Below are 23,572 nucleotides of genomic sequence, written 5' to 3'. Positions count from 1 at the left end.
TTACTTTTGGGGGATTTCTTTCAATTCTTTAACTGATTCTTTGAGAGATCAGCTTTAAAGCATGAGACTATAGCTATTTGCCATCAGATCACAATACGTAACCCTAGCATTAGCCTCTGGGGACATAGGGTAGGAAAAAGAGTACCCCTGAATGCAGCAGGTAGATGATACAGCAGACGTAGTGCTTCACCTGGAATCAGGAAAACCTAACTTTGAATGATGCTTAAGGTATGTAAAAGTTGTGTCACTGGTTCTGGGAAAATCAGTTTGCTTCTCTCAGCCTCAGTTTACTTATCTGCACAATACCACCTACCTCCCCCCCCGGAATTATTGTACAGCAAAAAAAAAAAAATCATAAAATGCTTTGCAATCAATAAAATGCTTTGCAAGCCTTAAAATACTATGTAAATGTTAGCTCTCATTATGACTATAGCTGTGGGATGAAAGTGTTTCCCTGGATGTTCCTTTTCAACTCTAAAAAGGAAAGAGCTAAGATTTATTTCAGATGGAAAGTCCATTTCAATTTAATTCCGTTTAACTCACCACAAGCTGCCTACCTCATAGAACTCACTAATCTTAAACAATCTACTTAAAAACAACTTTCAATAACCTACCTCATAGGGTTTACAGACCTTATAGCACTCTATAAAATATGAATGACTTTAACAGTATTTATGAAGTATCTACTTTCTTCAAGACAGTGATGATTTGGAAAGAGAAAAATAAAGTAAGACAAAATCCTTGCCCTCAAATAGTAGTGTGAGAGGCAAGACACATATTCAGTGACCTCCAATACCAATTAGAGTATAAGTGTAAAGAAGAGATTCTAACAAAGTGCTATAAACCATCTGAGGAGACATGTGGCTTCAAACTGAAAGTTTTGAGGAGGATATGTCACCTGAATTGGATCTTGAAGGAAGGAAAGGATTTGAACACTCAACAATAAGGGAAGAATCTAGATAAATAAATAAAATTACATTTAGAGCAGAGAACAAGCAGATGATACTTATTCCGTTTTGTCTTGAATGTAGCCCATGTAAAGAGGGTAGTATCACAAAGGTAATTTGGAGGACTGAGTTGTTACAGACTGAATGCTGTTCAAATCTGTAATTTATTCAGTAGGTTCTATGAGACCATTGGAGCTTTTCGAGCTAGAGAGTATTATGATCAGTAATCGATCACATGACTAATTGATTAGAGAAAGTAGAGACCGAAGTCAGGAAACCAAGTCAGGATAAAACTAACAGTTACTATAGTCCAGAAAAGAGGTGATGAGAATCTCCACAAGGGTGGTGACCATAAGTGTGAAAAAGAAAGGAGATATAGGAGAGAGGTTGTAGAGATGTGGAGGGAAAGGGAGAGGGGAGAGTCAATAAGAATTTTTAAGCTTTGAGTCTGTTTGGAAAGATGGAAGAAATAAAGAAGTGAGAAGGCAGGGAACTTGGGAATTTAGTGTGAGATGTGTTTGAGTTTGAAATGAAGTAGTACATCTTTTTATACAAGATGTATCAACAAAGGAAGCCCTTTATTTACCTGGAATAATAGTTGATCTTTGATCTGCTATAGAACAAGAATAGCCAATCTGAACTATTATGTCCCTGCCATTTTTTAATAAAAATGAGAAATGATTGAAACTTTTCTTCTTTTTAAATGAGGTTTCTAGTCTTATTTTCCAGAGTTTCTGTTCATGGAATGAAAAAGGAATATCATAATTATCTAAATGTTAGGGATCTTGGTGGCACAATTGGTAGAACACTAGATTTTGAGACCGAAAGAATTGCGTTTGAATTCTGCCTCAGAAACTTACAGGCTGCGTGATCCTGGACAAGACATTTAACCTTTTTTTGTCTAAGTTTCTTCACCTGTAAAATGGGGATAATAAGACCATCTGCCTCCCAGGGTGGTTACAAAGATGAAATGAGACAATATTTTAAAAGCATTTTGCAAGTGTTCAAGCACTATATAAGTGATAGGTATAGTTATTAGCTATAGATTATCATCATTTATTATCATTACTTTTCTTGCCTGTGAAATATTAATTTCCTATTTTAAGTCATTTATTCCCCATTTTCCATCTGCAGCTCTGCTTGGCTTGAACGTCAAGGAACATGATACTCCAGTACCAGCTACCTGCTGGTGACACAACCCCCCCATCTCCTTTCCAGTTTCCTTTTGTGTGTTGCCTTAACCCATCAGACTGCAAGCTCCTTGAAGGTGGGGAATGTCTTTCTTTATTTCTTATTCGTATCTCCAGCATAGAGCACACTGCTTGGCACATAAATGATTAATGCGTTCATTGAATTGAATAGAATCCATGGGCTTCACTCATAAATTTCCACCATTATACTAAAAAAAAATTATGTTCATCTTCCCAGCATTAATTTTATTTCATGTCATTTCAGTTCAAATTTCCTGCCTTGTGCTTTTTTGAACTCAAAGGTAAAAAAAAAAAAGAGGTTCATGGGTAGCAAAATTAGGATTATTTGTGCTTCAACAATGGAAATGACCGTGGTTTGAAGAAAATATAACAATTGCTTTGAATACATTTTTTTTTTTGCTCCAATGGCTTCACATATCAGTTTTCCCAATACACCACCTCTGAGATTCCCAAGCATGTAACATGAATAATTGGAGTTATTATGTTGCTTCTTGGGAAATGCTGCTTAGCAATACAAGAATGTATTTTCAACAGCTGTGTAAAACACCCCCACTCTTGTTTGAAGCAGTTTTGACAAAATTTATTTTCACTGTTTCAGTCCATGTGGTTTCACACTCATACAAGTTAACTTTACTATTGGATGTTGTTCAGAACTTTATCCATTATGAACCTTATGGCCTTCTAGAAGTTCAAAGCATGATCCTTCAACCTAGTATTACTGTCTGGAAAGTTCATTGGCTTTCATGAGAAGCTGTGTCTTTACTACCTCTCATCATTATTTCTTTCCAGATGTGACTGAAGAAATATAAATAGTATGCATTCCAGACACAACAGAAAGAAAATAAAATGTCCATTGGCCTCTGAGGGCTGCCATAGTATTTATCTGTCAATCTTTAAACAGATAAATTAAATAAATAAATGACAATGTCACTAAAAAGGATAAATGGTCACTTCTGGTTTGAAGAAAGGAAAACCTTAAAGTAAACCTTTCTTCCTTTTGTTTTTTCTAACTAGTAATGAAAATGAATTTTTAACAAATTGGTGCTAATAAACCCCACAGTTATTAATATCTGAAAAACTAAATTTTGAGAGAATTAATCCATTCTTAAGCGACTTAATGATAGCTTGGTAGCTGAAGTCAGGAAAACTCGAGTTCAAATTTGACCTCAGACACTTACTAACTATGCGACGCTGGACAAATCTTAGCCCTGTTAGTCTCAGTTCCTCATCGTAAAATGAGCTAGAGAAGGAAATGGAAGATCACTCCAATATCTTTGCCAAGAAAAATGGGATCATGAAGAGACAGGCACAAGTGAAACAACCAAATAGAAACAACAAAAAGCAAATTAATATTAACGGTGGTAGACTTTATCTTCAAATATGTCCAGTGTGAAAAAGTTAAATTTGGTGGTTCTGAATTTATCTGTTCTGTCATACCCACATAGTAAGTATACTCCTTCCTAGTTTATTATTATAATTAATCCATTATAGTACTATGGCCTACTATGAGGCTAAAGCATGACTCATTGATCATATAGATAGATTCAAAGAGATTTAGAGATGAAAGGAAAGTTAACTAAATGCTTGACACAGGACAGATTTATTCTCTATCTTACTGTTAAAACCTACCCAACTAAATCCAGTTTCTCAACAGACTTAAGGCAGAATAAACTAAGGCAATTTGTTCTACTAACAGAATAAACAAAAACCAAATCTCCATAAAACAATCTGTTGTTTTGTTGGGTTTTTTTGGTAAAGAGAAACAGAAGTTAGTTCCTTACACTGATGAAAAGTTCCCGCCGTATCTCTCTCCACCACTAAAAGAGGGAATAGATCAGGGTATGTGTTCAGTTAGGTGGTAAATTTGCCCACCTTAAATATTAACTTTAACTTAAATATTAACACTTTATTATGGCATAGAAATGACTAGGAATTCTTGAAGTCTATGGCAGTAGAGCACAAACTTGAATCAACTCTACCAAATCCAAAACCCAGGGACTTTTATCTGTCATCTAAGGATGAGGTAATGCATTTTTTGTTTTCAGTCATAACAAGATCTCTGGAACAAAGCTCAAGATCTAAAACAGATAGGCTCCTGTCCAGGAATGGATTACACCAACTGAGAAGGGCATATTGGCCTAGAACAGAGGTGGGGAACCTTTGGCCTCCAGGCCATAGGTGGCCTTCTAGGTCCTTGGTTGTGGCTTTTTGACTGAGTCTAAGTTTTATGGAACAAACCTTTTTTTTAAGGGGGTTTGTTCTGTGATGCTGGGATTCAGTCAAAGAGCTGTATTTGAGGACCTAGATGGTCACATGTGGCCTTGAGGCCAAAAGCTCCCCACCACTGTCCTAGAATCATAATGAAATCTAATCAAAAGCTGAAAACTGAAAAGGAAGCTGAAAGGAAAAAGAGAGAGAAAATTCTCTCTATGTGAATGACCCCACCTAGCCAAGCCAAATACCATAGACAAATATCACCATGCCTGAAGATACATAGAAAAGGAGAGATCTTGCCAATAAAACCCAGGGCTTCAGGGGTCTACAGAAATCCACAAAAAAGGAGCAACATACAAGGTAAATTAGAGTTTGTAATAGTAAGGAGGAAATTTTACATCAAAGGCTGAGATACCGTGGGACAATATCCATGACTTTAATGTGGCGCTAGAAGAGATAATTATAATAATACTGATGATGATGGCTGACATTATGTAGAGCAATGCTGCAAGGCACTTTATAAAGATTGTCTTATTTGATCCTCATAACAATCCTGAGAAGTTTGTTTTTGTGGTTGTTTTTCATTTGTTTGGTCGTTTCAGGTATGTCCAACTCTTCATGACCCCATTGGGGTTCTTCTTGGCAAAGATACTATAATGGTTTGCCATTTCCTTCTTCAGTTTATTTCATAAATGAAGAAGTGAGGCCAACAGAGGGAAAGCAACTTGCCTAGAGTCATATAGCTAGTAAGTATCTGAGGCTGTATTTGAACTCAAATCCTCCTGACTGAGCCCAAAACTCTATCCCAGGGCCAGGAACCTGTGGCCAAATGTAGCTGTGGCTCTTTGACTGAATCCAAACTTCATAGAACAAATCCCCTTAGTAAAAGGATTTGTTGTGTAAAACTTCAAAGTAGAAAGGCCCACACAAGGACCTGGAAAACCACATGTGCCCTTGAGACTGTTGGTTCCCCATTCCCTGCTCTATCCACTGCTCCATTTAGCTACATCAACAGCAGAACAGGGGTTGGAATGGGAGTGGGGCAGAGTAGTGTAGAATATTAAGAAGATATTTCAGTGTGAAAAATTCCAGGAACTAGAAAAAGGAAATGTGGTGAAAATCACAAATAGAAGCAATTGTGTTGGAGTCCTATAGGTTTTGTTTTCACCCATTAGAAAATGAGTTTCTCAAAGGTAGGGACTATCTTGCTTTTCTATCGTCAACACTTAGTCCAGTGCCTGGCACATCATAAGCACATGATAAATGTTCTATCTATCTATGCATCTATGTATTTATGTGTCTATCATCCATCCATCTATCTATCTATCTATCTATCTATCTATCTATCTATCTATCTATCTATCTATCTATACTATCATCTATCATCTTTTCTCTATATACTATCATCTATCAATCATCTTATCTATGTATCTATCACTCTAACTTCTATCATCTTTCAGTCTATCAACTATCAATCTGTCTTTATCTATCTAGCATCCATCTATGATCTATCAGTTTGTCATCTATCTCCTATCTAATATCATTCAATCTATTTATCTCTATTTACCTTTCTGTCTACTTATTATCTCTCTGTCTACTTATCTACATACTCACAAGGAAGCAAAGAAGATATTCATCACTTTGAAAATGGTTAAATAAATGATGGTCTGTGAATACAATGTAATGCTACTATGCCATAAGAAGTGAGAGACATTAATTCATAGAAGCATGAGAGGACAACTGAGGATGGCTGAAGTATGTAAAACTATAAACATAATGACTAAAACAATGTAAATAGCAATAATAAAGAAACTGACTGCCCTGAAATTATAAATATCAAACTTGACCACAGAAACTAGTTGAGAAAGGAATGAAGGAGTTATTGAATGAAAAAGTAGTTATTGATCATCTATTATGCTGGATGCTAGGGATACATTTTAATAGGAGAATGTAATATATAGAGAACAGTAGTAACCAGGACAGGGAGATTAACTCTTGGAAGCCAAATATCTTTTCTCTCTCATTGCTTAGGTGGGGGAGCTATAGATACAGAATATCCATATACTTTTGGACACGGTCAATGTGTTAACTAATCTTTGTTAAACAGAACAGATTCATGGAAAGGTGAAGGAGAAGGGATATATTCAAAACTTAATATAATTTAAAAGCAAAAGGTATCAATAAAATAATTTTATTAAAATTAAATGGAAGTCAGGGAAGAGGGAATATGGGGATGGAGAGGTAATCGATAGTGTCAGATTCTGCAGAGGTCAAGAAGAATGAGGAATGTGGGAAAGCTATGGGATTCAGTGACTAAGAACTCATTAATGATCTTAGAGAGAGAAGTTTCAGTAGGGTGGAGGAGAAGGAATTTTTGTTGTGAGTAAATAGTTGCAAGAAAGTAGATACAGCAAATCTATAATACTTGTTAAAAGTTTGAGCCCATTTCTATTGGTTTTAATGGAAAATGTGTTTTTCCCCTTTGGGGTTCGTTTGAAATAATCCTGAAAAGAAGGAAGTTAGGTGGCATTGTAGATAAAGCACAAGACATTTATCAAGTCAGAAAGATCTGAGTATGAATCTGGCCTCAGACACTTACTTGTGTAATCCTGGGTGAATGACTTAATCTCTCTGTGCCTCATTTTCCTCATCTATAAAAGTACTTATCTCACAGGGTTGTTGTGAGGATCAAATGAGTTAACCTATGTAAAACACTTTGCAAACCATAAAGTGCCATATAAATATTAGTTGTTTTATCATTGTTATTATTATTTCAGCAAATTGACAACCAATATTTGTAAATGGATCCATTTCCAAATATGGGATGTTGAATATGTAGAAACTTAAGTCTGCATCATCAGTAATGTTTATTTAAATTTCAAATAGTTTGAAATGGTTAATAATAACTTCCAAGTGATTTGCAACAGGCAGCAAAACAGAGAAGAAAAATAAGAAGGAAATGGATTGGAAAGAATCTATGCCCAGTTTTCCAGTTCAAGAGGAGATAGCTACACTGCCATCCACACACCAAGAATGTCCACAGTTATCCAAACTCACAGCAAGATATCTGGCTTCAAGTCACTCAATGGAAAGTGCAGAGAGCACTATCCTTTGGGATGCTATCAAGCTATAGAGGATATCAAATTAGTGCTCTTGGCAGTGGCCTCTAACTACCAGAGTTAAATTATTTTGCTTCTTGTGGTTAAATAATTAATGTTGCTTTGGTTGTTAGAACTCCGAATGCTGTGGTTAAATTCTTAGTGTCTGGGGTGTCCTTGTTTTTATGATTTCTAGATAATTTGGCCAATTACTGAATTGCAGGCTATTTTGCTTAATTTCCATCAGACAATACTGACTTAGCATTTCTCTTAATGGTAAAGAGAGGGTTTTGTTGATAACATCCAGTTTTAGGTATTGAGCTACAGAGCATTATATATTTACTGCCTTCATCTCCATGCTATTCACAGGTTTAACATGATAGCTTACAAAACAGTTTGACTACAATTATTGTTCGTCTCTCTTCCCAACAAAGGGAAAGTGGGGGTGTCACTTCACATCCAATACTCACATACTGTGACCCTATAAATCCTCCTAATGATCCCATGTACAAGAGGCCACCCACAAAGCTCTCTAGCTCTATGAAGAGACTTGGGTTATGTAGGAGGTAGGAGAAAAGCAGGACCAAGCCAGAAAGCATATCCCTGTGATAGTTTTCTGAGAGGCAGCAACCAGTTTCTCCATCCTTGTGGAGATGTGATCACTTATGTTTGGGTGCAGAAACTCTAGGAGGAGGCAGAAGGTTGAGCCCACAGGATCATAAAGTTAGGTCTAGGAGAAACCTTTGAAATCAAAGTACTTATTTTACAGATGAGGAATGTGAAGCTCAGGTAGAATGGCTCTCTTAAGGTCATATAGTGATTTAGTGGGAGAGACCAGATTATACCAATTCACTACTTTCCTGAGTCACAGAGATGATTACTGTGAGGATGGTGGAGGCTGGTGCTGAGAGTGTTTCCTTTGTCTTTTCTGCTGCTACATCACCTCCATGAAGAAGAAAGAAAGATCTTCATCATCATCACCTCCAGAATTCTGTTCCTAGTCTCCTTGGAATTCCTACACATCTAGATGGGGTGGGAGAGGGAGCAGAGGGCAACTAGGAAGGAGTAGCTGTGGAAGATTGGGGTGGAGGCATGACCTTTCCTCAGGTCACTTAAACAGTTTATTCCAGCCTCAGAAGGGCAGCTGCACTTTGGGCTGATGGAATCTGGTTTCCTGATGCAATTATATTTAAGTCCATTGAAAGGAGGGAGAAGAGTAGAGCAGAAAGAGGCTCTTATCACTGAATTCAGAAGGAAAGGGGCCGAGAGAAAAAAGTAGAGAAGTGCAATTTTCCTAGAGAGGAAACTAATAACTGGGACATCAAGAAACTTTTCATGTACAAGATTGTGCTTGAGGTGAACTTTGGAAGAGACTAGGGATTCTAAATGACAGATTTTAGTATGGAGGGCATTTAGGCATGGGGACTAGCCAGTGTAGAAATGAATGACGAATGTGCATATCTATATGTATATATTATGCATGTCTATATTATGTATGTATATGCACAAATAGCCCCTATGATCTCAGACACTTTAAAAACATAAGAAAAATGTAAGGATATACATATCTTAGAAGCTGCTTAAGACAAAGATCCTACCTGAGGTGTACCTGATCACTAAAGAAGATAGTCAATAACTTTAAACAATCCAGTCCAATTGCTTATATTAAATAAATAGGAAAATAGACCCAAGTGGGATGCAGTGTCAAAGGATATCAAGAATTTGGATGAATCTACCTAACGATGGAGGCAACGGAGCTTTTATGTATTGACCATAGGCTATGGGAACCCAGAAAAGAAAGGTAAGTGATAACAGCTAAAAGCCAGAAGAGGGCACCAGTGAACCAAATGAAATTGGTCTGTGAATGCAAAAGAAAAGAATGGGTTGGAACGGTAATATAAGAGGGTGGCAATAAGATGTGTCCCCAAAGCTCTGATGAACTACACCATGTCATACAAATAATCATTTGCGGCAGCTGCTTTACTAAGATTTCCACAGCAACTTCCCTCCCCTACCCATTGTGACTACAGATTTTTCTCCTCTTCTGCATCTAAATTAATGAGATCAATTACAATATTTTGGTAATTGAGCATTCTGCTTCCTTTAGAAAGGCTCCATATATTCTGAAATATTTATAACAGCACTGTTTGAAGGAAGAAATAAGCTACTGTGCTTTGGACTTCTTTGGAATGTGCCATCCTGCCTTCCTTCCCCAGGAAACTCATCATTGGAAAATCTCCTTCCATGGCAAGATTGACTCTGCCTGGTATTCACATCTCCTCAATAGTAACCTTTGCCCCTCTGATTAGACTCTGACTGAGGGGCAGGGTAATGCACTCCAGTGCTTCCAAAGAAAGGTCTCAGCGTAGGTTTTCTTCTCTTTTTCTGCCAGCTCCACTGTTTTGAGGGAACTTTTCATCATGTCCACATTACTGAGTACTTTTTTCCCATCTCTCCTCCCTTTTGCAGTTTTTCTTTGTGTGTGTTCTCTTCTCTGTAAGCTCCTCGAAGACAATGATTGTCTTTGCTTTTAAATGGTATTTGTATCCCCAGCGCCTAAGAGCCTATTGCCAATTGAATAGACCGTTAATAAATGGGTCTCTTTATTGACAGACTGACCATAGATTGAGAAATGGCTGAAGATAGTGGTACACAAATATGAAATACTACCATGCTATAAGAAATGAAGAATATAACAGAGAGGAACATGAACAGATGCCAAGTAAACAGAAATAAGAAAACAATCTGTATAACCACTCCAGCAAGGTAAATGGAAACACAAATCAGTTGAAAATGAACACGGAATAAGCATCCCCTCAAAGAAGAGATATCCAAAAACATCTCCACCAAATCCTTTCCAGAAGTGGGGGGGTTCCATGGGGATGAAATATTCCATATAACATCATATTTTTATTGCATTTAGCGGTTTTGCTGATTTCTTTTTCTCTGTCTCACTTAAAAATTATTTGTTTTAAGAGAGGAGTGGGAGAGATCCAAGGGGAAATTTATACAATGTGAAAAAAATTTTAAAAATATTTCTTAAAACATAAAGGATATGTGCACAGTATGGTAAAGAATCTTGGATTTGGAGTTCAAGGTCCTGAGTTCAAAGATCTATCTCTTGCACTCGCAACTTGCACTAAATCAAGCAAGCTGTTTGTCCCATTGAGGCTTCAATTTCTTCCCCTATAAAGTGAAGGGGGTGGACAAAAATGACCTCTTAAGCCCTTCCAGATATAAATCAATGATCTCCTGACAGGATTTCCAAGGAAGAACTCTAAGGACAAAGGATATATTCCTCCTTAAATATGACAATAAGACCACCCACCTGATTGAGCGGCAGTGAGGAGTAGCTGTTCAGTTACTTCTCAGTTGTTTTTAACTCTTTGTGACCCCTTCCGAGTTTTTTTTGGCAGTTTGCCATTTCCTTCTGCAGCTCATTTTACAGATGAGGGAACTAAAACATACAAAGTTAAGTGATTTGCCCAGGGTCACACAGATTTGAAATTAGATCTTCCTCACCCCAGGTCTGGCACTCTATCTACACTGTGCCACCTAGCTGCATCATGAGGAATAGATTCTCATTCTTTTCTTGTTTCTGGCTGTGAATGAAAGCTATGATCTGAGCTGGTACAAGACAGAGTCCTTAGTCTCAGAATGGATAGCAGCAACAGCACCCACGTAAGTGTTGTGTGTCCTAAGGATTATGAGAGAGTACCATGAAATGGCGCCTGTGAGAAAGTATGCTGCAACAAGATGTCTGAGACAGCGTTCCATCAAAGGATGCTGAAACAGCATTCCCACTGGGGCAGCAGAGAGCTGCAGCTGAGGTCACTGGAGATAGTAATGTACAAGATCTGCCATTTGGGCAGCAGAAAACTGCAGCTGAGGTCATGAGAGAGATGGGAGCAGGGCAGCGTAGCTGAGAAATTCTTGACTTTTCTTCTTGGTAATTCCATCCTTCAGAAACTGGAGGAAGTTTGACCCTGATCCTGGTGAATGAAGAGGAACTGATCAGAAAGGTAGAGTTAATGGTAACCTTGGGAGAAAGTAAACCCATCATCTTAGAACTTGTGATAGGTAGGGAAGGAGAATGTACTTAGACTGGGGAGAAGAGGTTGAAACTTTTAATAATTCAGAAAAAAAAGGAAAAGGATTTTCTGCCCTAAGGTGCTATATGGAATGCACTCTCACTGTAAGGCTCTTGAGAATGGAATTGTAGCTCATTTACGACCAACTCTTATGAAAAATAGCAGGGAATATTGTCCAAAGAGTTTAATGCAGATGTGTATGAAAGTCAATGGAGAACTAAAATTTCTAAAGGACATACTAAAGACAAAAACCAGGACAAAATAAAAAATAATTTTAGCAATACCCAACCTCAGAATGAGGTGAGACTGGTAAAGAATGCTAAGAAAACCAAATGGACTTTTTTGGGGTTATTTTTGGATGCGAGGGCTATTAAAGAGTGCAAAAGGTTAGTGTTTGGTGGGATGGTTGATACCAGATGTCAGAGAGAATATAAAACTACTGAACCCACTTTTTGCTTCTGTTTTCTCTAGAAAATTGAATGATCTTTGAACTAAGTGTGAAAGAAAGAAAACATGGTTGTGAGAGAATCCGAATTTGAGATATGTCAGGCAATAGAAAACATCAAGGTGTCATCAATGAGCTCAAATTACTAATTTATACAACGCAATTCTCTAAATTACACTGTGGCTCTGGGCTACATCTCAAAGTTCTAAAAGAAGCTGAAGATTGATTGATGAACTTCTGAGAAGTCTTAGGGGAATATAATAACCATGTCCAAATATCTGAAAGGTTATGATATGAAAGGGTTAAATTTACACTGCTCAATCACAAATAGCAAGCTAAGAGACATATGGAAACTGAAAAGAGACAAATTAAGGGCATGAGAAAAAAACAGCAAACTGCCTATCAGTTTGAGTTGTCCCATAGGAGAATGGACTGCCTCAGGAAGTAGTGAGCTCCACATCTCTGTAGGTCATCAAATAAAGGTTGAATGAGCACTTGTCAGGAATATTGTTTCAGGTGTGGGTTGGATTAGACGACATAAGAGGTCCCTTTCAACTCTGACATTCTATGCAGTATTGAGTCCCATGTCAAGGTCCAAACTTTACTTTAAGATTTCTTATGCAAAGGAGATGCCTGAGTTTCTGGAAATTGTATTGGATGTAAGCCTTTTCAATCATCTCTAGGTCTTACCTTGAATAACCTTCCCCTGATTCTTTTGCTCCCTCTATCATGCACACCTGAATAATCCATAACCTAATGTTGCTTCTTTCCATTGCAGATCTTGGGTAATACAGCCCTCTCTTTAGAAAGAGAGTTGGGCAGATTCTCATCTCTGGAATTTGGGGGTTGGATTAAATAATCTTTAAAGCAGACTCTGGTCTTTAACTCTATGATCTGGAACAGTGGGCATCTCAGTATGAGAGGATATTTCATGCTGAGATGATAAAAACAACAACAATGGTAATCCTAGTCAATATTTATACAGTGTTTTAAGTTTTGCAAAGTATTTTACAGATATCAACTCCTTTGATTCTAGCAACATTCCTGGAAATGAGATGATATTATTCCCATTTACTGAAACTGAAGCTAAAGGACTTCATTGACTTACCCAAGGTCAAAAAATGGAGGTGGTTATTCAGAGTTCCAAGTTTTATTAAATTAGGCTATTTTAAGTAAGGCACTAGAGTGGTCACAGCTGGAATGACTATTATAAGATAGGGTTATACATAATATAGTATAATATAAAGTTCATTAGGAGGAGAAAGACTATAAATATAAATTTGATGAACATATATACAGGCTTACAAAACCCTTGAATCCTTACAACCAGGTAAAGTCAGCCTTTCAAATATCATTTTTCCCCACTTTATGAATAAGGAAACTGAGATTTTCAACATCTGGATGAGTTTGAGATGGGGGTAAGAAATTATAATTTTATGTTTTCTGTTTTGGTATTTTAATCTTATTGCTTTTATGCTGTGTATACTTGGTGTATGTATTTAAAGGTCTTGTAGATTAAATATGATATCTAGACCCATTACACAATCTCAGGATGGACTTTATAATAAGTATTTTTACAACTGGTGCTGTATAAATGAATTGCTTTTGAAAATACAATGAAACAAATAGGACTTTTGGCTCCATTCTGCCTCAAATATTTTTTCTGTTTCAAGTTACCATTGCAAAAAAATATGAATTATGAAATGAGTTGTCTCAAAAGATTAGTCATTGGTGTTAGTAATGACCTGTAGGTCATTGGTTTGCATCCAGTACAAGAAGGTAGTGACCCAAGCTGTTAAGATCATTTAGCTGTTGGGCGGCCACTATTCAAAATGCATGGTTGCTTGAATTTTTGTTTGTTTGTTTGTGGACAGATGTTCGTTCATATCAAAAACGCCTCCTACAGTTCACATGTTATGTGACCTACTTGTTTCAGACAACAGATGATGTTTGCCTTGACAAAGCTAAAAACAATACAAAATATATTAAACCATTGTCTCACTCATAGCAAGAATCCCCAAGCAAAAAGAAAGGGGAGTCACATTGATAACAATGAAATAAAACTGGCACTTTATTGTAATAGAACCTTTAATATACATGACGCCATTTTATCCTCTTAATAATCCCATGAGTAGTGGAAGGCAAGTTTTATTGTATCCACTTTACAAATGAAATAACTGAGGCTGAGAGAAGTTAAGTGACAGCCAACATCTCTTTGCTAATATGTGGTGGACCTGGGATTTGGACCCAAGATTCAAACTCAGGCTCCCTGACTCCAACTACAAATGCTTTCCCCACTAGATCAGGTTACTAAAACACAACAGAATAATGCAACATTGATAGGCTTTTCTTGTAATTTACCTAATATATACAATATTTATATGCAATACCAACTATGAGTTTGATTCTACTCAGAGAAAAACATTAGCCAAAAAAACTTTTGCTGTTGTTGCTGTCAAACAGATAGAGCAATATTTGGTTAACTGATTTAAATATATATGTATATGCATATACATATATATTTAAGTTGCTTTGGCATCATGGATTCATACAAAAAATCATAAATACTTCTCATTCTCTACAATAACCTACAGAAATAAACAGAAAGGTCAGCCAGAATATTGGTCCCTGTTTTATAGACGGGTAAATACAACACAATAAAGGGAAACAATCTTGTGTAAAGCAAGTAACTCAATGAGATCCCGCAAATCATTCCAGTTAGACTTGAAATCCAGGCTTCCTAACTCCCAAGCCAGTTATCATTCTAATAACAGGACAATCTTACATCTCTGTACAAACTGTAATATGTATAAGTCTAGAAATAAGTGCCTGATATGTAGCGGAAGTAATCTTTGAAATTTTGTATATCATATAAATGTACATTTCTGGTATTAATATCGCAAGGGAAAGACGAAGATGCTCCAAGATTCTCCTAGAATAATTCACTCTAACAAGGCCTAGAAATGGGTTCCTTTCACAAGGTGAAGAAATGCTAACTTTGACTCATTTTGTGAAGCGGTAAAAAGAGGGAACAGATGACCTCTGAAGGGAATAGTGAGCGAGAGTGTGGCAAAGTCAGAAGAACAGCTGGAGTGCATTTTAGCAACTTTGTCCCCTTTGCTCTGTGTTATTGGACGACAGCAAAATGATATATGTTCCCAGTCAGATAACTATTAAAATATTTGACCAATTCTATACTTGTAAATTTTTTCTTATTTCAACTCTCTATTACCTACTTTACTGACATAGTCGTGCTGACACTCCATGCCAACGGATGAACCCGATGTCATTTACAATTACCTTGGGGATGCATTATATGATTTACCATGCTTTCACCCATGACATCTACCTTCCAAATTGTGCTTTGCTTAGGCTGATGACAGAGGGAGGTGATTCAAATACAGACTACATGAAAATCGGGCTAATATTTAAGAACATTGCCACAGAGAATTTCACAAACTAGACACCCTCCTCGCTCTCCAGTAATCGAGAATAAACGCAAAAGCAGCAAAGCTATATTTCCATTTATATCAATAGATGAATATGCAGTAATGTTTCAATGTGCAAATATATAACGTATGTATATATATACAGTATATGTATATTTATACAATTGTGTTGTTTAAAATATATGTACTCTCTCTAGCAAACTTCTGTGTTAATGCATTTGAGAGTACAGTATTCATTTCACGAAAAGTAGCTTCATCCAAACTATAGTGCTATAAGAATCTAAATTAAAGGAGAAATCATGGAATATGAATAGAGCAACCTCTTACATTTTTATTTTAGAGAGATCAGAATCAGGAAGTCTGTATTTCTAAAATAATTTTTGGTTGCTCTTTCTTAATCACATTTTTGAATATTTCAGAATCCTATGTCATTACATTCAAATGAATCTCAACTGTTGGTCTCAAAAATATAAGGTAAGCAGGAAATAATACAAAGAAGAAATAACAATTAGTCATTCAAAGTTTATTTTTCACATGAAAGGATGCTTTTAATCAAACAAAAGATAGGTAATTTTGAAGAAAATGTTTACTTATAAGGCAAAATACATAAACTCAAGTTCAGATCTTTAAGAAGAGCAATCCTACTTAAATATTTTTCCTGTAAAATAATTTTGTAGAAGGCTATTTTGTTAACAATCATTTGCATTATTTTACTAAAATTAATTGGTCCTTTTGGAATTCGAGGTGAAATAAATGATATGCAACAATTAGCAAGCTAGGATTCATGTCAATATATAGGAGGTGCAATCTTTTTTAACTTGTCTAAATATCGAAAGTGAAATGAAAACAACCCCCTACCCAAGTAAAGGCATTTTTTGTTTAAATGTCTTGAATACTTATGTCCCTAATTTTCTGCCTCATCTATTGGATAATATATAGTGAAATTATACATAAAAAAGAATATTATTTGCCAAAACTCTGGAGAATAGTGTTATATACACATAGACACTGAATAATTCAAACAAAAAAAAAAAGACAAATTATTCAGGATTTTTGTTACTATTAATCAAACTACCTATGAAAAATATCATTAATATCTGGAATTTATATAAGTAATATGCTCCAATTTGCCAAAGTAGGAACAGGTTTCAATACATTCTTAACAAGCTAATTTTTAAACATAAGGCAATTATCTAAGTTCCCTTCAAAGATATATATTTGTTTTCCATTTTTTTATAATCCGTACTTAAAATAAATGTGGAAAATAGTTATCTTATCCAATTTCATACAAAAAAACTTAAAAATTATTTGACTGATTCTCATTTTCTATATGCATATTTATTATAAAAATAAATAATTTTTAGATTTTTTTTTTTTTTTACAATTCCAGAAGATGGGTGTTTTCCCCCCCTCTCTTTATCTAGAATGAGTGAAATTGATAGATGTAGAGTGAGGCAATTGATTATAACTCAGGCTCTTTCTATATGAGGCTGCAAATATCACAATTCAGATATAGATAGATAGAGAGATAGATTATAGATAGATAGATAGATAGATAGATAGATAGATAGATAGATAGATAGACAGATGTTTTTCCCTTACTATCATCAAAATCAATTCAACACAATCTTTGTAGTTAAGCATGCAGTCAACTAGATTCTATTATAAAGATAACCAATAACATCAAATTAGTTATGGTTCAAAGTTCCTTTCAAGAAGACATTATTTCTGTTTGCTTCATGTAAATGGCAGCATTGAAAAGCATATGTCTTCTGATTTAAAAATTTCAGTATTTTCAGTGGAGGAAGGGCCCACGCCTAAGAAAGTATAGACCCTTGGAAAACAGAAGTATTATTGAATTTAGTAACAGTGTTATACTCTCATCACATTTCTAATCACCAACAAAAGGGAAAATGAAGCAGTTTTAAGTAAGCATAACAGTGAACTCCATTAAAAACGGAGTTGAGTGTGCTCAGAAGTTAATGACATCTAATTTAGTCCGTGATATTGCATATTCTAACTCATTGGCTGAACAAGTGAGATGCTGGAGTTCATAAACGATAATTCTCATGTGTATAGATGACTTTTGGCTGAACAACCAAAAGCAATTTAGGAATTCACCTGTTGTGATTTTCCCAGCAACTATATGTGGAAAGCATGGATGAAATACTGTGTATTGGTATATATGATTGCCTATAGCTGTATATTATTAGCTCATGCAATAAATTTAGCTTTCATACAGTGCATATTATACATATTACATATACTCAGTATATATTATATATGCATACACTTTTTAAAATAAATCAAGTTTTTGGAGAATGTTATTCAATGAAAGCCATCCAACACTGAAATCCTATTCTGATTCCTTTTGACAGAGTAAGGATACTACCAGGGCCTCAGAGGTCTTGCCCAGTGGAGCACAAGGTTTTTCGGGTTTCAGGAAGCCAGAAAGTCCTAGTCCTGTAACAGACTGTATACCTGTCATCTGAGAACCAGCTTGACTGTGTAGGTTCAAAGAGGTTTCTCTCCCATTTTGAGTACAAAGTGATGAATTAATATTATGCGTATAGCAACAGCAGCTCAAATATATACACATGTATGTGTATATGTATACATATATGTATATATATACACAGAGATGCACATACATGCATACATGTGTGTATATACATACATATATGTGTGTGTGTGTATATACATATACACACACACACTCCCCAATGGGCAAATAGGGGGTGGTTTTGCACACTCTGCTTTGGTGGAGGCAATATCCATATCGAAAATCCTTAACCTTTACAGAAAGTAGAAATAAACAATTCATAGGATAAAACTAGCAGGAGAAATAGGATGTTATTGAGATTTGTTGGTTGTTGTTGTTTTAAATCACAGAGCTGCATGGTAAACCCCCAAGGTTGACCTCAGTAGATATCATGGGTTAGTTTGATGGATTCAGCTGACAAAGGAGACTAAGGTAGAACAGTCACACCATCCCAGGAGTGAGATTTCAAGGAAGTGATCTCCAGGGGTCATGTAGACCATACCTCTGCCTTTCCCAAAAGTGATTTATCCTAGACTGTGTATAAACTAATCTGAGGTATAGCCAAGAAGTAGAGAAAAAAATTTAAGTTCAGATGGATATAAGAAGAATGTCCTCAACTGTATCCTCATCAAAAGGGCTCCGCCATTACACCTGCATTCTACAATCAGAGAGGGGTAGGTTCTATAGACATTCTCTATACATTTTATTTGATATTTCAAGGTTATAAATTGAGGCAAGTAAGGGAAGATGGTAATAGTGAGAATGGTTATGTATTTTGCAGAGGGGGAAAAAGATATGGTACCCATCAATCTGAGGTAAGGAAGAGTGTTCCCAATTAGGATAATTCTCATTATTGGTTTTCTCGTCTTTAAGACCTCAAAGAAAGTGGGGGCAAATCTCAGAAATGAGAGATGTTTTCACTTGGTTTGGGGGATCATGAAGAAATGGTCTCCTCAGAAAACAAATAGCTTTCCTAGAGCTGTGAGATTGTATTAACTGTTTGCCCAGGAAAGGTTTAGCAAAGGATTAGGCTGAGAGCAGGAACTCACTCCCATCCTCACTTCTGTCCCTGATAGTCCCCTTTCCACAGACTGAAAAGAACACCAGCTTCAGACAGGCAAGTATGCCAGGAGCCCACAGAGACCCTGAGCTTAGCAGGGTTGTAGTTTAACTTCAGGCAAAGGGAAATTGACTGTGAATAGCCTAGATTTGACTGTTGGATATCTCTCTGTGTCTACTGGTATGCTTTTGCATATGCATGTGCCCCTCAGAGATTTCAATTCTACTTTGGTCTCTGAAAGTTAGAATTTGGGCTTGCACCTTCCCCTTGCACATCCCCATGCCCCCAGGGCCCCCTCTCCTGGCCATACAGTGTCAGGATTCAGGAAGCTTGGGAAAATTCTCTCTCTCTCTCTCTCTCTCTCTCTCTCTCTCTCTCTCTCTCTCTCTCTCTCTCTCTCTCTCTCTCTCTCTCTCTCTCTCCTCTCTCTCTCTTCTTGTGTGCATGAGGTTGGGGGAGGGCTTTTGCCCAGATGTGTATAGAACACAAACAGTGGCACACAGAGACAGAAGCTGGGACAGTGACACACAAAGATATAGAAACGGACAAGGGGAAATAGGACCAGACAGAGGAAGAAATTATCAAGCGAGTTCAGGCTTTTTGAACTGTCCTGAAATGGTGTATGAGATGCTGTGGCTGTCCCAGTATATACAGGCATCATCATTTTATTGTTTTCCCTAAAGTTTTCTTTTCAGGAGTGAAGAACTGGAGAACTTTAGAAAATCATCATCTACCTATATCCAACGTTCATGCTCCACTTGAGGGAGGGGGGGAGAGAATGACAGAAAGGGAGTTGTATGTCATCTCTATGACAACTAGGAGGCTTTTGGATTCTGGAAAATGAGACTAATTAACAAGTGTGTGTATACATACATGCCATGTACATATAGCTATCTATTATATATATGTGCATGTCTATGTATGAATATGTCTATATTAAAATGAAGTTTTTCCCCAAAAAATTCTGTACTTGGCAAAATATATGAACACATGCTCCTACACACACTCGCATACACAGGCTTTCAAATAGAGAAGACCACGGCTTAGGGACAGCCTATATGCCGCCAGCACCTGATCTAATGGCAATGCAAACATAAGCAATGCTTTGGAAGTAGAATGGTGCCATACCTCTCCTTGCTGATGATTGTGTTTTGAAGATTTTCCTACCTGCCCCAGGTTTTTGCCCTTCTTACTGCTGCCGAAAGTCAGTCCTTGGTAGATGGCCGCAGATCGATTGGTTGCCTGAGTCGGGGTCTCCCCGCCCAGGACAGACTTGATGGAGTTCAGTTTGGATCTGGAGCTGCCCAACTGGGAGCTCTCCACCATCAGGACCGCGGCTAGTAAAAGGAGGCAGCGGGAGGACTCCTTATTCCACATCATAAGTGTCATCTCCCCGGCAAGGCAAGAGGGGACCCCAAGAAAAGTTAAAAAAAAAAAAAAAACCTAGGAGGGGAGGGAGAAGTAGAAAGAAAGCAATGAAACCCAGAACTTGTCTTCCAAAAAGAAAGCCAGCAAACAGCCCAAGATGCAGGAAGCGAGGGGGAGTCTCAGTCACTGTCCCCCAGACCTTGAGTGACTTCGGGAAACTGGAGTCTAGAAAAGTGCAAACTCAGCCTTAACCATTCAGGCTGGCAGCTTGGAGACCAGAGGTCCGTTCACCAAGGCCGGTTTCTTCAGGAGTTGGGGAATTCTTCAGGCAGTTAGATGCGAAGCGCCTCCCCACCCCAGAAGGCGTGCCCCAAGGTGATGCGGAGCCCAGCTGAGCAGCCCCGCTCCAGACAACATGGGAAGGAGCGTCGAAGTCCGCCCTCCTTCGTCCCTGCCCCCAGTCAGCCAGGGGGGAGAAAATGCAAATCAGCCCGAAATCAAGGGCCCCAGAGGGCTGGAAGGATCGGGTTATTTCCCCTACACATATACACCCCACACCTCCTGGTTCAGTTGTCTGGGTTTTGTTTTTCCTCCTGTTTTCTTTCCTTCTCCCCTTGTCTTTCTCGTCTTTTGTCTGAGTCCCTGCACTGTGTCAGAGCACACGTCCTCCAGTTCCAAGGTTAGTAGACGCTAGTTTGGGGAGCCTGTAGGGCAAGCCCCAGGGGCTGGAGACCCGGAGTCAGAGGCCGAGCCAGGGTTATCCACACACACAGGCACACGCTCATGCACAGTCAGCCTTTTCCTCTGTCACACTCGGGGCAGCCACAGACAGACAGGCAGAGAGTGCCACTGAGTCCTCTGGGCACCGGCACGAGCTGTTGCTGCACTCTCCCTCCTTCTCTCTCTCTCCCTTTACTCTCTCTTCCCCCCTCTCTCTGCTACACTCGAACTCCCGCTAACCTCTTTTCTTTTTATAGCATGCTGCAGTGGGTTTTCTAGATTCCTCCGCCCCCAATTCAAGAGTGACAAAGAGTGAAACCGATTCTTTCACCCCCAACTCATACCCTTGCCCCTCCTCTCACTCCCCTTCCTTCCTCCTTCCTTCCTTTCCTCCTCCTCCTCCCTCTCCCCTCCCCCTCATCTCCCCCAACCTCCTATCCCTACCCCACCCACCCCCTTTTTCTCCAGCTTTTTCTCAGTCCTCTGTGTGTCTGTTTCACGTGGCCACCAGGAAAGCCACTGGGCTCCAGCCCCCGAGGAATTAGGGGGTCCGTGACAGCAGCTCCTGCGGGGATGCGACCGAGAGGGAGAGGGGTGGGCAGAGGAGACCGCATCTGGAGGGGAAACGGGTGTGCATGGGGATAAGGGAGGCGGGAGCTCAGACAGCTGGCCTAGTCTGGAAGCAGATGAGCTCCAGGGCATTGTTGCCCAGAAGCCCGAGGGTCAAAGAGAAAACTGCGAGAAAACTGAGGTTTTGAATAAGGGCGTGCCTGGCTGGGGCTCTTGCCAGAGACAGGCTCCGGGCTCCGAAGTCTGACATTGTCCCGGGCCGCTTGTTCTCACTCAGGTCTTGAAATGACTACCCCACCCCTAGCCCCAACCAGTGTGTACGATGCTGGAGCAGGTTATTGATAGCGTGTGCACGTGGGTGTGTTGGGTGTGAATGTATATGAATTGGAGTGTGGATGCCTCTGAGATATGTGCCTATAAGTGTGTACCGGTGTTTATGTGTACCCCTGTGAGAGCTCTGGGGTTGGGGGGGAGGGGAAGGAGGTGCATGCATGTGCCTCTGAAGAGGAGTGGGTGTGCGCCTATGATTGTGTGAGCATTGTGTACGTGTGGATTGTTTTGTGTAAGTGTCTGTGTGTGCACCCGTGTGTGAGCGTCTTGTAAACGTGGGCATCTCCAAGTGGCGCACTGAAAGTTAGTGAGCCCCGTGGACAGTCAAGGAAGGAAGTGTGCCCAGGGGGGCACTGGACGTTGCCCTCTGGAGGTATATGAATCTTTCCAGACAGATGCCAGAGCCACTTCACCAGCAAAGTGAGTGAGGCAAATGCACGTCCGGACCCTGTTGCAAGCAGAGAGGCAAGCAGGTTTAGTTCACCTTGTCTGGGTCAGTGCTTCCAGGCTTTCCCAGTTGTTTTGTCTGGGAAGATCCAATCTCAATAAGAAATGAATGGAAACAGCTGTGCCCTGGATCACCCATCCTATTTCTTTCTCCCGGACAGACTCGCAGGTACCCCTGAGGACACTTTTCTCTTCTGGGTTCTGGGGTTTTAAAAGTCAGGGGTTCATCTGAAGGGATTGGAGGCTGTTTTAAAAATTGTATTGGTAATAACAGTAATAATACTATTTAGATAAAAATCTCCAAACGCACCCAGAGATCCATAGAAAGAGCTAGCGTTGAGAGATGTTAAGCAATCGTCTGGGTTGAGGATTTGAGCTGGATCTATGTCCTAAGAAACCAGTAGGTGGAGAATTTTACCTCTTGGGGAGAGAGAATAACAAAATTCTTAATTAACACACTGTCATACTGTTATGGGAGGCAAGAAATACCGTTGAAAAGTCCAGGGGTCTTCTATGTAAGTGGTTTAAAGACCACTCTCATTCTCTTAGTTGAGAATACAGCTTACTTTCTCAGAACCGCTCTTGGCTCCCCCCAAATAATGGGGGGGGGTCAAAAAGAAGGAAGAGGGAAAACTTCTCTAGCCAAGTTATTAGAAAGAATCACTAACTAATCACTTCCTTCGTTTCGGTGAGAAAACTTGAGGCTCCAGGGTACACTTTGTGAGGTTGAGATCAACTGACGGTTTGCCCATGCTCTGGAGGTCTTTCATTCTGGGGCTTCCTCCTCATACTGAAATTTGTCATTTTCAGTAAATTAAAGACTGGCATGTTTTCTCTTCTTCCTTGAATTGTGTTGTTGTTCTTTTGGAGGAAGCTGAGGGGTGGAAGATTTTTACATTTTAATGGTTTCCCTCAGTTTTAACTAGAGAAGAAATTTGTAAGAAGAAACCCAACATTCCTGGTTCTTCAAGAGGAAGGAAGCTGGTGTAGCACTTTGGAAGAGGGGAAAGATTATTGGGTCAGTGTGCTGCACTGGAGTTCCATGGAGGGGAGTGGTATAATCAAAAGAGAACCTTAATA

General features: G+C 38.7%; 1 protein-coding gene across 2 annotated transcripts in view; it reads right to left on the bottom strand.

Moving 5' to 3' along the window:
• DKK2 (dickkopf WNT signaling pathway inhibitor 2) overlaps positions 1 to 21,442 on the bottom strand; it is a 141,164-nt gene extending 119,722 nt beyond the window's left edge. Inside the window, exon 1 of one of the 2 annotated variants that reach the window (XM_072624677.1) lies at positions 20,225 to 21,442. In XM_072624677.1, coding sequence (XP_072480778.1) covers positions 20,225 to 20,446 — 222 coding nt within the window. In that variant the 5' untranslated portion in view covers positions 20,447 to 21,442. Of the gene's footprint in view, positions 1 to 20,185 lie in introns of both variants that reach the window. The other variant, XM_072624676.1, reaches the window with a different exon arrangement.
• Between the last annotated feature and the right edge of the window lie 2,130 nt (positions 21,443 to 23,572).

The sequence above is a fragment of the Notamacropus eugenii genome, chromosome 7, assembly GCF_028372415.1.
Source record: "Notamacropus eugenii isolate mMacEug1 chromosome 7, mMacEug1.pri_v2, whole genome shotgun sequence".
Lineage (NCBI taxonomy): Eukaryota > Metazoa > Chordata > Mammalia > Diprotodontia > Macropodidae > Notamacropus > Notamacropus eugenii.
Note: the sequence above shows the minus strand (reverse complement) of the source record. Positions and strands in the feature narration are given on the sequence as shown.